General features: G+C 47.1%; 1 protein-coding gene across 1 annotated transcript; it reads right to left on the bottom strand.

Annotated features, from left to right (window-relative positions):
- Positions 1-4,358: 4,358 nt before the first annotated feature.
- On the bottom strand, positions 4,359-10,857 carry LOC109742080 (beta-adaptin-like protein C). The gene is made up of 15 exons (XM_020301158.4): positions 10,464-10,857; positions 9,185-9,382; positions 8,954-9,067; positions 8,614-8,864; positions 8,393-8,528; positions 7,787-7,966; positions 7,608-7,700; positions 7,114-7,325; positions 6,926-6,989; positions 6,676-6,855; positions 6,199-6,291; positions 5,715-6,112; positions 5,410-5,599; positions 5,122-5,325; positions 4,359-4,928 (listed from the first exon to the last, which is right to left on the bottom strand). Exons 1-15 carry the CDS (start codon positions 10,548-10,550, stop codon positions 4,632-4,634), a joined length of 2,697 nt encoding a protein of 898 aa, XP_020156747.1. The 5' UTR covers positions 10,551-10,857; the 3' UTR covers positions 4,359-4,631.
- Between the last annotated feature and the right edge of the window lie 5,518 nt (positions 10,858-16,375).

Raw genomic sequence — 16,375 nt, 5'->3', positions numbered from 1 at the left:
GCGGCGGCTGGTCGAGACGAGTCCACGCGCGGGGTGCGTGAGCGCTGGACAGTGCGGGCTCGGGCCCGGCCAAAGGCAGGCCAAGGCGCGCGCGGCAGAGCGAGCAGGCACGGGGCGTGGCCGGCGGTGCGCGTGCGAGGCGGTGGGCACGACGCGCGGCGAGAAGGAGCTCACAACGAGCGCGGGTGCGGCCAGAACCGGAAGGGCGCGTGGGCGCGTCACGCGTGCGATGCGGCAACGCAGGGAGGGCGAGGACGGCGCGGTGACGTTCTGTACACGGAGAGGAAGAGGCGAGGCGGAGGCCGAGGGCCTCACCGGCGTTGCAGGGGTACGGGGCGGCGAGGCTCGGTGAAGCTACGCGGGGAGGAGATGATGACGGGGCGGCGGGGTCGAGCAGTTCGGCATGACGAGGTGGAGACCATTGGGGAGGAGGACGGGACGGCGACGAGGTGGCGGTGACGACGGACGGCGGCGTCAGATCGACGACGAGGCGAGGCCGCGGCTTCAGGCGGGCGTTGCGCGAGGGAGAGGATGCGCGAGGAGGAGTCCGGGAGTGGCGGAGCTGGCGCCAGCCTTAGCGGTGCGACGACTTGCATCAGGCGCGGGCGTGCGGGAGGAGGGGATCCAACAGGGGCGCCCCTCCCTGTTCGTCAGCGTGTGCGTGTATCGTGGGTGGCGGCGCGCAGGGGGGAATGAGGGAGAGATGGGGATCGGGACAGGAGGAGCTAGGGTTAGTAGCGGGGGGTGTTGGGTTGGGCCGACCAGTTGGCTAGTTGGGCTAGCCGGCTAGGCCGTTTGGCCCAGTTGGCCGGGGGTATGTGGTTTTGTTTTGCCCTTTTCCTTTTATTTATTTTCTGTTTTTATTTTACTTTAGTTTTACAAACTATAAACCTAGCCCCTAATTAGTGCTAATACTAATAACACTGCCACAATTAATTTGGAACCCTAAACAATTATTTTATATTTGTTTAGTATTTAAAGGCATTTAAATATTAGTCTTACTGTTGTTTTAATTAATTTAGTGCAGTTAACTATTTTATAAAAATATGTTTTCTCCACCATAATTACCTATGCAATATCTGGTTCACTCTGAACATTTTAGTTTTACTATTTGAAAAGTTTTATTGTTTGCTTGATTTTGAATTTGAATTTGAATCGATTTCGAACTAACGCGAGATTATCAACAGTAATCGAAGTGACGTGGCATCATTAGCAGAGGGTTGTGGTAGCTTAATTACCCGGGCGTCGCAGATATGTTGGAGACGTATCAACAACCCCAAAGTAAACGGTCGACATGATGGTATCGACATTCTCATGGTCTAAGGATGTGAGTATATGTTAACACTTTCATGATTATACTTATAACATTGTGACGATGTGATCTCGTAGTATATCATTCACTTGGGTTTGTCCAACACCATTGCTCTGTTAACAATGTGCCCCGATTGTTGTCATCATCCTTTTTACTTCAACAATGCCCTATGATTTGGAAACATGATCATCATGCAACACATAAGCTAGTCTTAGAGACGAGAGTACGGATGGACTTGGTGCTTATATCTCCACACATGCAAGTATGTCTCTGGAAGCAGCAATATGGCTCATACTACTATATGATCATATTATCTACACCACACATCAACCTTGTCTGGCAGCCTGCCAGCGCATTGAATGTTTTATATGCGAGCTTCCGAAAGTGCAGTATTTTGGCTGGGGCGTATGAATACCCGGTATACGCGGCTGGACTACATGGCCTACAAATGCCAGATGATGGTGGGCCCATGCAGAGTGGGCTGCACTTACGGCATGGACCGCTGGTACAGGTAACGCATTGCAGATGGACCATGGTCCAGATTTTCTTTTCCTAACGATCCACGCAGCTGCATTTGGCCACATCCTTCCCCGCTCGCCTCGTCTGTTCTGGACTGCTCCATGAATAAATTAGAGCGTTGTGGAGGCCGGGCTGCTTTTGGGTCTCTGAGTGTGGAATCAGCGAGGGATGGAGACGGAGACCGAGAGGACGGCGATGCCCGGTGGCGCCGGTGGCGATTTCTCCATGGATCCGGCGTCGGGATGTGATGACGAATTCACTACGCAGCTATGTATTTACGTGTGGCAAGCACGCTGCTCTACTACCAGGATTTCTTTCTAATGCATCAGTAGAAATTTCAGTCAAAAGCAGTACTAAGCATTCATCAATAGCTGCTCAAAAAAAAGAAGAGGACACACTCTGGAATCTGGATTACATCTTAGTCTACGACACACACACTTCACGCCTGACAGTAAGACAAACCACCCCATGACAGACTTAAAGTAAACCAAGCCCAGGATCAAGACACACATTTCCATCCGTAACAAAAGAGACCACCAAGTTGATTACCGCCAAGAGTAGAAAGGTCCTAGGTAAGTCGGCATTGGATGTGGATCTTCCTTGGGGTGCTTGCTGGAATCCATACATCGAGACATGTGGATCATTCAGGACGATGCGGTGCCCATCCTCCCGCGGGTAGTCAACTAGTCATGGCGGGATTGAACTGACACAGATGAAGGAGGTTCAAACCGGCGGCGATCTCTGACAGCGTCAAGCACGGCAGGGTAGGGACGTCTTGTCATGCAAAGAAGTGGTACTGTCTAGGTTGCACAAAAAATGGGTAGAAAAGAAATGAAAAAAATAAGCAATGGTGAGCCGAAAGACGGGCAAATCACATCGAGGGTTAGCTTCAGAGATCTTATGCTCATAGGATGCACTTGTAATATCGGTTGCCGGACCTTTTTTCAACCATGCATATATGTCGCTCAACACTTCACGACCGCAATTAGGGCACGTCAGGGGAGAAGCTCGTTGTTAACAGCCTGTGGATTGGAGGAGGAAGAAGCCTCCATGGATGCAGATGCAAGAGCAGTGTGAGGTAAAAGAAGATGGGAGGGCGTGGGGAGGAGAGATAGGCCCGCACGCGCGTAGATAGTAAGCAGTAGAGTAAATAAACAGTACCACGGTCCATGAAAAGGAGAGGCACCGCGCACCGTTGTAACCGAAGTAGCTAGGCCTAATAAATGACGATCGAACGGTCCATGAAAAGGAGAGGCACCGCGGACCGTTGTAACCGAAGTAGCTAGGCCTAATAAATGACGATCGACAGCCTGCGTATGCACTGTAGAAAATTGAAAGAACACCCTAATACGTTGCTGAATACTTGAGCGCGCATGCATCCCGAGGAGGGCCAACGGCTAGGATGATACTACTATATGATTGTATGAGCCATATCGAATTTTTCCCTCTCATATTCAAGAATCATTGCAATTATAGTATAGAAATATAAACTTAATTATAAACATAGAAATGAATAATAATATTTATTTTTACCTTTAGGGCATATTTCCAACATTTTCGACTTGTGCAATCACATGACTTCATGACTGTGTTATGGTGTACCACCAATGGTGTAGCAACTTCACATTGCAATAACGGATCACATCCAAATTGAAGGGCGTGTAGTGCTTGTGCTCATGAAACAAAGAATGCACATGTTGCCAAAATATCGTGCTCTTTTGTTTCATGCCTACAAACCACGTACTTGTGGCCAACCACGCGTTGCACAACAATGCGTCCTCCCTCACCGAGTACCCTGCCATCGTGCTTGATTCATGTTAAACAAGGAGAAAGTCAAAGGAAAATCAATGACATTTGGCCGAACACTTGTCGAGCGTGGTGTTTGCCATGGATGACGTCGACAGGGGCGGCGATACCTGCGTTGCGGACTGATTCGGGATGCAATGGCAACAAAGTACAAGGCGCCTGGGTGAAGCGGAGGTCCAACAAGAACTGGTCGGCAACCAAAGTGGTGTAAAGGCGCTGCGATTTTGATGACGCTGATACAGACCAAGGAGGAAGGTATGGAGTGAGGGGAAGGGCTCTAGGAAGGGGGTTTAGGGTGGGCCAGCTGTGTCAAAGTCCGACACGGCGGGCATCCGGACTCCTCCAAACATCCTACAAGTTTGTTTTCGTTTAGGCGAAATTTAGATGTCCGGACCGGTCCTCTTACATACATTGGATAGCAGAATGTATTTGGAGATGCCCTTAGGTCGGAAATCCCCATCGTGTAACGTTGGCACTCTTTTGTTTTCTTTTGACAACAAGTTGGAAAACTCTTGTCTAATTTTATTTTATTTTTGCATCGATTGGTCATGAAACCTACCAGTTTCGATCATATTGTAATATTGTTATATAAGTTTGCTTTGCATGGAAAAAAAAAGCGGCCGCACCTTACCAATTAGTGTACCTTAGCTCATGTAAAATAGAAACAATATTACATGTGTATTGTCTCTGCCGTCAAAAACCGTCATGTTTACTCGTCAAATCAGAAAGAAACAAGAAGTATTTTCATGTGCTATGACATAGCAAGAAAAAATGTTCAGGCCGATATACAATTTATGCGGCACAAAATGTCCAGGTTGAGTATCCCTAGAGGAAAATTCTGAAACCAAGAAACTAACAGTTTAAATACGGTGATCTAATAGTTATACAATAACAACACAATACAATTCACACTAACTTCCATGGAACAGCACGCCTGTGTATGCTCATAACCGAATAATTTTGACGGAATACCGATCTTCAAGTTTCCCGTCACTTAATTGATAAGAGACTCCATAGCTTCAAAGAATAGAGGCACAAACTCCCTGTTTGGAGTCTTGACTGCACACTTGGCACCAGGAACACCAACAGCAGCAGTAAGCTCTATCAGAAATGGAATCCCACGGGGGACCTTCGCAGACAGATACAGCACATCCATGTTTGCATTTTTCCGCTTGGCAATAAAGAACACATTTGATGCTGCAAGGTGTTCAACGGTGGCATCTATGCTGCTGATGACAGAATTGGGGTATTCTTTTGAAAATTCATTGTCATCAGGTAAAGATTTCCAGGCCTGCAATCAGATTTAACCAATTCAAACTACAGATTAACAAGAAGGATATAATAGCGGAAGAGTACCCACTCGCCACAGGGGTTCTCTACAAGTCCTAAGGCCAACAGACCAAAACCAAACAGCTAAGCAAATCAAAACAACTAGGACAGCAACTACCGCAGAGAAGAAAAGATTTATTTGTAGTAGATTTTACCTCAAGAAAACTCGTCCGCTCCATTTTGCCATCTTCACCAAAGAACACATGCAGCAAGCCTTTGTCGCTGAAATACCACACAGGTTGCTGATTATTCTTCACTGCAACCTGCAGTAACGAGTTTGGTGCTCCAGGAGAGACATTCTGGGAGAAAACCATAGCTAGGAGCGTCCTGGCTGAGGACCCAGGTTGGAGTGGAGGAACCTTATTCATCAACCGACACCAAGTTCAGTACAGGAAACTGAAATTTAGAAACAGAACTTACAAAATATATAGACATCCTTGCACCTGAAGTGGTCCACCGGCTGCAAGACCAAATGTGTTCTTGTTAAACTGAATCATAAATCCATCTAATACACCATGGGTCCCATTCTCAAAAGATATATCATAGTATATCTGGCCATCCCGTCGCACCAGTTGCGCACTGATCTGGAGACCTTGGCCAGTGGTTGAAGGCAATACAACAGGGAGTGGAGGTCTGCAGGGAAAACAATCAGAAAAATCAAATTGGAGAAAAACTGGCTCGATCCGTATAACATGAATAAAACATCAAACTAAAACTTGGAGCAAAAACAATAAAAAGTATCGCTGACCCTGAAGATGCTGTAGGTTCGTCAACAGGAACCAGGGCATTATCCAAACCCATTAAATCACCTAGGAGATCTGGGATCGGAGCAGCAACTGCTGCGGCTGCAGCTGCCGGCTGCTTCACTGGTACATTTGATGAAGTGCCAGTACTAGAGGACGGTGATGCCCCATCCACTCCCTGAGATGGTGACTCCGAATACCCAGTTTCTCCAGCATCAGCAAACTCCTCATCATCCGCCCTAGGAGCTGCCTTAACACGGCTAACAAAGGCTTCTGGGGGCTTGTGATAAACTGATGATAATGTAGAAATGTTTGCTAATAACTCATCAAGAAGCGAAGAGTCAAGCTGGTTAGAGTCATCGCTGATCACAGGCTTCTCTGCCAGAACAACATCTTTTGCTGCCTGTCAAAGCCACACACATACCCAGTGGTCATAGGGATATCTGACAAACAAAGGATAGGAAGGTGTGAAGTGTAAACTTTCAATACCTCAGGATCAGTAGAAAGAAGTCGCCAGTATATGTAAGCTCGATCACGCAGATCAGGATTGTCTGTTTCAACTGTGGCATTATTGAGAACAGCCTACAGAAAATGATGCAGATTAGGCAGAAAACTGTAGCACATATTAAAGAATTTGTTAGGGACAGGACATACATTCTATTGGAATAGGCCATTATTCATTCATTCAGCCAAGAGAAAATTGAATATAGTGTACCCTTATGAACCAAATCTTCTCGTTCTCAACCCAAAAAATTGAGTATTCTAATTATTAATGTTGCAACACAATTCTAGGTATGCTCAATGCTGTAAAGATTTCAACAAGCCTTTTTGAACACCATGACATGCCATGGTATCAAATAAGGAGATATTCAAAGACTCTTACACCATGCCAAAAGTTATTTTTTGCTCCGCAATCTAGTGTATCCATCATCTACAAGAGTAAACACAGGAACTGAGAATAGTAACCTGTATCATCTGCTGGGGCCCCTCAGTTGGCTTCTTAAGAAACAACTTAACAGTCGCTGTTAGCAACTGCAGTTGAACTAATGCTGGTTCTTCTGGGAATGTATCCAAGAAACTCTCAAGGAGTTCATCAGCATTGTCAATTCTTTCGGCATATTCTCCAATTATCCAAATCATTGATGCCTGTATAAGAAAATAACATGTAAGTGAACAAAACATGCAAGAAATTACAAAGACCGTTCATAGACAATACCTTAGCCTCTGGTTCATCTAAAGTGTCCAAACTTTCACAAAGTGTTGCGATGATAGACTCATATCTGCATATTTTGGCAAGAAAAAGGTTACTTTTTTACAAAAACATATGCCGAGCACAAAAGAAGAGCTCTGTAGTTCCATAATTCCAAAAACATAGAATGTTGAGCTTCCAGGCAAACCACTCACGTGTTAGGATAGCGTCTAAAGATGTCTTTGATAACAATGATAGCTTCCTGTACGACATAATTAACCTTTATCTTGATCAGCTCAAGCAAGACACTGATGCACCTTTCAGCAGCTCTCTCCAATTTAATTGCACATCTTCCAATCGCACGTACAGCTTTCCTCACAAAGTCAACATCAACCTCTGTGGCATACTCTTTGAACTCCAATAGTACCTATAACGAGCTCAGTCAACTTCTGGATGGCAACTTGTAGAAAACAGATCTAGTACTATAATCAGGAATGAACAAGATGCTTAATAAATTTAACTATGGTAAGATTCACACTTGAGGTGATGGACTTTTGTTCCTACGGAGTTTTATTTACAATCTCTGTAACTCTGTTATGTATGAGACAGGAATATAATAACACAAGGCAGTAGCTGAAAATATTGTTCCACTCAAGTCAACATCATAACCACAACAGTAAACTAGTACATAAGAAAGAAGATTATGTACCTGATCAATGTTCCTATCTGACGCAAGCTTTATCATAATCTCTAACTTTTCCATCTTGACATATATTGGGTCATTGTACTTGCAAAAGAAGACCTATTGCCAAACATACTATTGAGTTACAGAAACACTAGCATGATTGATTGATGAATAAGAATAGCTCGAAGACAAACAAATGTCACCTTAATTTCATGTGCAAGTATTGTAGGCCTTTTTTGAACAATCAGATTGATATTTCTCAATGCTACATACTGAATCTCGGGCTCTGCGGACAGTAGAGTAACCAGAGGGGGTGCCATTTTCTTGCAGAGATTCCGGACAACATCAGTGCTTGTAATGAGCTCCATTTGTAGAAGGATTATCTGTGTGAAAGAGATAACCAACAGGTTAACTCTTTCTGCAAAATCAAAAACAAACAGCAACATGTATCATCCTCCAACTAAAAGGTCAGGAACATGAAAATCAATCCAATGTCACAGTCCATTTGTTCTTCCTATGATTTATGAGGATACATTTAAGATGAAAGAAAAAGCTTTGTTACCTAGTTAAATGAGCCCATAAATAATCAATATGAGTATGTCTTATTTGGGTACTTCCAGATAAGTTTTTCCTTACCCTGCTACCCATGCTGTGAGAACTGGCAGCGCCCCTGTTCAGGCCTGACAGATCAATACAAGTACACATGGCACTGTGCGAATCTATGGTTAATGAATACCACATACACAACTGCATGCAACACTTTCTAAAACTTTACTGTGTTCTAGTACATGTGAATCAGGCTAATGTACCTTGACAGCAGAAAGAACAACTGCACAGTTTGCATGTTGAAGACGGGGTGTAACTCGTTCCACTATATTTTCTGCGTCCCTTGCATCTGTTGCTTTGTACCTTGACAGAGAATCAAGAATGAAAACTTGTCCCCACCTGCAAAATTATCAAATATGATAAGCAGCTTACTCTAGAAAAATATGGGGGTTCAGAACCCAATATAGCAAGAACTGCATCATACTCTGTGCACTCATTCAGAGCAGTCAGAAGCTTTGTCAATGTATGGCTGGTGATCTCAAAGATCGGACGAGCACTACTGTCTTGAATCTCTGCCAGAGCAGCAACAGCATTTGCAACCACCATAGGATTATTGTCAGAAATTAAGTCTTTGAGGGCCTCTAGAAATCCTCTGTCCTCCACTAGCTCAGCATTTATATCATAAAGCTTAGCAACACAAATAGCTGCTGTCTTCCGCACATAAGGATCATCGTCCTGTGAAAAAATTCAAGACACAAGTATAGGCTTAATTCAATGGGAGACAGTTTTTTTTTTGAAAGGAGTGTACAAACACCAATATACACCTTGAGGCATCTTTGAAGAGGGTCGCACAGATACTCTGTGATTTTGTCTACACGGATGCAACCCATTGTCCTCACAGCCAAAGCACGGATCAGTGGATTTGGATCTTGTGAATCCTGCAGAAGTTTTGAATCTTCTTATTAGTTGCTGCTTCTGCATGGTTTGCTTCACACATGTTATAGATTTATTTTTCTGCATAAATGTTCATTAGTAGTAATATGGTAATTTCTCACCTTAACAAATGTGTTCACGGCAAGTATCGCTAGATCTGGTTGACTTTTAGCATAGTTGATGAGATATAAATATACTAGTTTTTTCAGCTCCAAGTTCTCAGTCTGCATACAGTTCACGACATCCGTAAACAATGATGAGACATCTTTTCCAACGGTCATCGCTGCAATCACTTTCTTGACAGCATCTTTTCTCTTGTCCTGCAAACCATGTTTCCACCAAAGCCTCAGATGCCAGAAGTGAACACATAATATGGTCTTACATCATTTATTCTTGCATTAAAATTAGAAAACAGAAATGGGATTTATGGCTGGTGAATGACTGACACAGTATATAGTCCAACCATTCTTGCTACATGGCATACTTCATCGCTGAGAATATTTCATATTAAAGACTGATATGGTACAGATGTTCATTAATTATGCATTAGAACATGCATTTTACAGCAAACGTGCAGCACTGCAAAATGTAGCTAGAACGGCGACAGAATATTTTTGTGACCAGGGGCTAGAGATGGCGTCTCAAAACCACTAGACCACCAAATCAAAATGATGTAGCTTGTCTTGCTTGCAAAACATGGAGAAGTGATAGAGCCTAAGATGTACTCCCTCCGTAAAGAAATATAAGAGCGTTTGGATCACTAAAGTATTTCTTTACGGAGGGAGTACCTTGCTGTTTTAACCGTGTGCGGTAAACCACAAAGATGGCATAGATAAATATAAAGGGTAAACACCTTTTTATCAGCAGCAAAGTGCCATTTCTACAGCTACACCAATGCATATTGATGCATATCTGGAGCCATGGAGATAAAAAATAAACTAGATGGAAGTAATGCACGGCCCCGCACATAAACTCCAAAATTTCTACCTTATTCAAAACTTATTCATTTACCCTCGAGAGCTTGGCTAACCAGACATCGAGCAGTCACTATATTCGATTTAATCTTGCTTTCACTGAAAAGCCCCGAAATGGATCAGAACTCAGTGCATTCATCTCGCTCCAAAGCAATTCAAACTCAAATCCGTCTGAACTGAATTCGGCATATTCAAGTACATTTTGTTGAAGAAAATGACCCTGAGATCGTCACTCTGCCGCAAATTCCAATCCTCGGAACAGAACCTAATCCCGTGGGATACCAACCAAAACTCGCAGATCTCAAACCGCCCGCGCGTGGGCACCCAACACCCTGGCCAGATCTGGATCCAGGCCAATCGATCCTCGGGCACAGCAAATCACACAAGAAGATAGACAAGGGAGAGACGGCGAGGCAAGAAGGGTGACCTTGTACTGGGAGTTGAGCTCCTCCTTGAGCTCGGGGATCTCCCCCTTTTTGGTGGTGGAGAAGTACTTGGAGTCGTGCCCGCTCATATCGCCCCGGCGAGCCTACCTGCCAAACACGCACCGGTCGCCGCCTCCGGCTGCGGAGCCGGGGGGTCGTGGTGGAGGCGTCCGATCTCGCGCGCGGTGGTGGTCGGCGGCCTGCCTGCCTGCCTGCCTGCGCGATGGGATGGGATTGGGAGTTGGCGAGGGGGAGCCAGACGGGTGTGCGTGCGTGCGAGAGTTATGGAGATGAGAGAGATTGGGAGGGAGACGACGACGACGGTGGAGATCTGATCGGCTGCTCGCAAGTCATTCTAGTCTCTTTTCTTTTTCTGTCTTTCGACGCCAAATTCCCGTTCCAAGACCAACTCCAACGCGCAACCCCAAATGGTCCGGACGCCGACACAACATGCCTTCCAATGCGCGGGAGCAAACGAACGTCGTTCGCTTTCGACCCAACCAAAAGTTGGGCCGCGTTTTCGATCAAACGGACACGCGTGGACGGTGCCTAGCGCGTGCCCATATCCTCCCCTGGCCCGCCCGTCGAGGACACATGCGCCCCTTTTTCTATTCCCCTCCCCTCTCCAGCCGCACCCCCCACCCACCCCCGCCCCCCATCGCCGTCATTTTTCTCGGTCGTGCGCTATCCAGCACGCCCGCGAAGCCCCGGCCCCTCCCCTTTCGCAGCTCCCGTTTCCTCGACGCCCGGAGCTGTCCAACCCCGGCCACCTGATTTCAGCGCATCCGGCGGACAGATTTGGAGCGGATCCGGCCGGATTTGAGCTCACCCCGGCTGTCGGAGGTCACACCCTGCCATGGACTGGCCGGGTACCGGACAGCAAAGCCCTGACACGGCCCCCAGGCCGCATGCAGGTACTGACTCCGCCTCTAGCCGTTCGTATCGAACCCGTCGCTGGTTCACCGGCAAATACACGAACGGTCGTTGTCCAGGCTCGGTGTTGGCCCAAAGGCTCGTCGGCGCACCGTTGCCGCCCATAAAGTGCGACGACTGTCCACGGGAGGTCTTGCGCCGCGTGTCTACAACGCCGGAACATCCCGGATGGGTGTTCGTCAAGTGCGCAAACGATGGTGTATGTGCTAGTTTAGCTTGGATTGTGCTTTCGGATTCGGCTCGTTTTGCTTACACTCATATGTATTGTGTAGGATGGATGCAACTTTTGGTATTGTGAAGAAGAATACGCCGATCTATTGATAGAGCGCAATTTAATAGATGTTCGTGCACTTGTTTCTAGAATGAAGGTTAGAGATGAGACTAGATGCGAAGAAGCAACGTCTACTTCTTTAGACTCGAAGAAGAAAGAAGCACGCAAGATCGAGCCTCCGCGGATCAACAATGAATGCATCGAGAAGGCACTAATCCAACTCACGGGAGTAGTTATAGAAGTTGGATACCTTCTCAAATGTCTTCGTGTGGTTCTTGTTTTCTTTGGTCTTGCTATTCTAGTCATTATTTGGTGACGTGCTCCAATGTATCAAAAATCAATGATAGAAGTAAAGATATGTGTTGCAAAAAAGTATGCGGCCGCGTGCCCATCGCATCCAGAAATCCGGGCGGATACGACCTCATTGCCACCCCAAATGGACGAATAACAGACAAAACGGACGTCTATTTGGGGTCATGCATTGGAGTTGGCCTGATGTGCAGGTTTTTTTCATTAGAGAAATGACGCCTTAATTTCAGTTTAAGGTCAAACACATCATGCAGCGCGGACATCGATCGCAGTACGAGTGTCCTTGAAGAAGCCCCGATGGAAGCGTGGTATGCAAGATATGCTCGCGAGATTGTTTGGAAATAAGAAACCTCACACTTTTGTGAGGGACCTCATCAGAGAGTGCGGCGGCTATGGGTCAACCGGTTATTACCTAATGCTACATCGGCTTTACCGCCCCTATAGCATTGAGGTTCGTTGTCGTCCTAATCTCCTAGACGAAGATCAACGAAGAACAATGTAACACCCTCAGTGTCGTGCTACAGTGACCTCACACTAATGGTGACGTGTCATCAAGTTTAACTAAGCCAAATTGCCACTTGATAAAAATCAAAGCCTAATTTAAAATAAAGTCAAATAAATTATTTCTTCAAGCGGTATTCTCATAATTTTGCAAAATTTTTGCAAATAATTCCTAAGTATTTGTCATGACCAAACCAACCTCATTTGGATTACCAAAATGCCCCTGGGATTTTAAAAAATGATCCGGTAGCACTTTTTCAGCCCTTTTAAATGCTAACATAATTTAAATGAATTCATTTTGGCCCAAAACTTTTTGTGCAAGCTAATAATGTGGTGCTTGATTTATGTGCAAAGTTTCATGTTTAATATTTGTTTGCTCACTCAAATAAATGGCAAACAGTAGCTAATTAAAAAACAGAAAAGATTAAAGGAAAAGAAAGAATGAAAGAAAAGAAAGAAGAGAGGGAGGCCCAAGTAGGGCTAGGAGGCCCAGCCCACACTCCCACTTGCCTCCTTCCTCTCGCTACAGTACAGGAGGTATGAGGTAGGGGCGTGGCGGCCATCCATGCCCCTCCACCTTGCTTGCTTGCCTCTCTCCCCCTCCGTTCAGTTCACGTCCGACATTGTCGTGGCCGTGTTTCCTCGCCGTCGCGACCACCAGCCACCACCCGACCTACTGTGGTGTCCAGCCACTCAACGGGGTTTCCCTTCTTCCTTTATGCTGCAAGATCGATGTCGGGGAGCACCAGCAACGCCTCCCGTCCCGTTCCCCTCGCCGGGATCCGCCTCGGCCACCGACTCGTCTCGCTCGTCTCCGGCAAGCCCCGGCATCCCGAGCCCTCTCCTAGCCTCACGGTGAGCTCCTCTCCCTCCCCGACATCCCCGGGCTCCTCCTCATGCCCCGTAGCCTCAACTAGGTCGAGCTCCGCCATCGACGCCGTCCCTGTAGTTCGCCCCTGCCCCGCCCTGCGTCCGCCGAGCCCACGCAGCGCCGGCCCGCAGTGGCTCCTGCCCTCATGCGCGCCCCGCGCCCCAGCGCCTTGCCTCGCGCGCGCCTGCCGCCGCTGCTTTCTACCGCATTCGTCGGCCGCGCTGCTGTTGTCCCGCGCGCCGCCTTGCCCCATTCTCGCTAGCCGCGCTTTAGCCACGCCATGCGTGCCCCCGCCCATGCAGGCCCGTGGCTCGCCGCTCCCGCCCGCGCCGTGCTCCCCTGCTGCTGGCGCCACTGCCATCTGCTATCGCTGCTTCGCTGCTCCCGATGCAGCCTTTTGTTGTTGCCTGATGCCCCTTCCCCAGTCGCGCGCGCCGCATCGTGCCCGCCCACTGCCGCACTCGCCCAACCACTACTGCCCGCCGCTGTTGTTGGCTATGGCCAAGGCCGTCGGTGCCCTCTGTGCGTGCATGCGTGCTTCTGGCCAGCTAGAGCGGTCGGTTGTGCCCCTGTCAAGTGGGGCCGGCCTTATCTAGTTAGGATTAGTTTAGTTTAATTCAATGCTAGTTATTAATTAGGTTAGATACTAACCAATGATAGTGGCCCCCACTACTAATTAATCTAATTTAATTAAGTCTAGTCACCGATAGGTGGACCCAATGAACCTTTGACCAGTCAACTGCTGACTTGGCAGTCGACTGGGCCCATCTGTTAGCCACATGTGCAAAATGTTGGGTACACTTTTGTGTACCCATTGCATTTACTGTTCAATTTGGATGAATATTTATAATCCAGAAATTCAGAATATTGTTAAAACTTCAAAAATTCATATAAAATAATCCGTAACTCGGATGAAAATAATTTATATATGAAAGTTGCTAAAAAATGTGACGAATCCGAATATGCCATCCACATACCTGCCACATGCCCCCAACACAGCGAACATGGAACCTTCCACTCTGAATTACCTGTCCGATAATTGCCCGAAGCTGGGAAAATAGTCCTGAATATTTATCCGCTCCGTCTATATCACCTATGCATTAGGTCACCCCTAGCATAGCCTACTGTCATGTCATGCTTTCTGTTGCATTTGTATGCATGTTATTTATTGTTTCTTCCTCTTCCTCTTCTCTGGTAGACCGTGAGACCGGTGTTAATCTGTTGATCGACTACTTCACCGTCAAGGGTCTGAGTCTGCCTGCAGAGCTTCCAGGCAAGCAAAACCCCCCTTCATCATTACTATATCGCCCATTCCTTCTCTCTCATGCTTGCATTAGATGTTGCTACTATTGTTCGTTGTACCTATTCTGATGCATAGCCTGATTTTGTAACCTGCAATTGTTACCTACCTACTTATACTATATGCTTAGTATAGGTTGGTTAGTGATCCACCAGTGACCCCTCACCTTGTCCATGTTGCCCCGCTTTATGATCAATGACTCGATCAGCGTCATCGACGTCAAAAGCCGGACACATCACCTCACCCCCCCTAGTTGTACGACTCTGCAGATCTTCTATTGATTGTCGAGGGTGATACCTCGTAACGCACTCCAGATGAGATCTTTGTAGTGTAGTTAATCAGTCGTGGTTTACGGAGGGTGATTCCTCCTTCACCACTCCCGATAACGACTCTACCGTGCAACACCTCAAGCGTGAACCCTCGAGGGTGATTCCTCCAAGTTCACCTTGACGGTTACATCAAGTGGAATCCAACGAGGGTGATTCCTCGGATTCCCCCTTAGTGTTATGGACACATAGTTACTTTGAGTTTACCCCCAAAATCATGTTACAGATGGGTCGGCCCCGAGGGGTACCCACGAGAGTTACTGTTCGTACGGGACTGGAGGGACAAGCGGTACCACCTCAGTAGAGGTGGACCTGAGTTCCTGACAGTCTCTTGTGAGTCGGGTTGACCGTGAGGGTACCCGCGAGTGATGTGGAGTCGGGTTGACCTAGAGGGTACCCGTGAGATAACTACGCGGCATGGTCGGGTATTCTTAGCCCTTGTCGTAAGTCCGTGAGACGGGGCGACGGGACCACAGATCATGGATCATTGATCGTCTCCGTGCGCTCCCAAGACACTAACGGTTTGGATATGTGATCTGAGTAGGCCTCTGGCCTTTTCGCACTGACCACCATGCGGGAATAAGTACGAGCACTCTATGTCATATGATTCTCCGAAAGCTCTTCGAACGTCAGCGATTGAGCGACACGCACCAGGGTGGTCCGCGTAAGCACCTGCTTTGTATAAAGAGGTAGCCTAGACTGATCTCGGTCGTCCACGGAACGCGTAGGAGTGCAAAGGGCGAAGGGCCCAAGAACCCTAAGCGCTTAGGAGGTAGACTGGTGATACGTCCATTTTGCATCATGTTTTCTTACTGTTATTTATGATGTTTTTATCCATAATAATGCTTTTTGGAGTAATTATAATGCCTTTTCTCTCATAATTTGCAAGGAACACACCAAGAGGGAGAATTCCGGCAGCTGGAAATCTAGACCTGGAAAAGCTACGTCACGCTACCTATTCTGCACAACTCCAAATGAGCTGAAACTTCACAGAGATTTTTATGGAATATTTAAGAATTATTGGAGCAAATAACTACCAGAGGGGGCCCACCAGGTGGGCACAACCCACCTAGGCACGCCAGGGAGCCCAGGCGCGCCCTGGTGGGTTGTGCTCACCCAGGCCCACCTCCGGTACCCATCTTCTGGTATATAGGTCATTTTGACCTAGAAAAAATAAGAGGATGACTTTCGGGACGAAGCGCCGCCGCCTCGAGGCGGAACTTGGGCAGGAGCACTTTTGCCCTCCGGCGGAGCGATTCCGCCGGGGGAACTTCCCTCCTGGAGGGGGAAATCATCGTCCTCATCATCACCAACAACTCTCCCATCTTGGGGAGGGCAATCTCCATCAACATCTTCAACAACACCATCTCATCTCAAACCCTAGTTCATCTCTTGTGTTCAAT

Source organism: Aegilops tauschii, chromosome 4 (genome assembly GCF_002575655.3).
Source record: "Aegilops tauschii subsp. strangulata cultivar AL8/78 chromosome 4, Aet v6.0, whole genome shotgun sequence".
NCBI classification, from domain to species: Eukaryota; Viridiplantae; Streptophyta; class Magnoliopsida; order Poales; family Poaceae; genus Aegilops; species Aegilops tauschii.
Note: the sequence above shows the minus strand (reverse complement) of the source record. Positions and strands in the feature narration are given on the sequence as shown.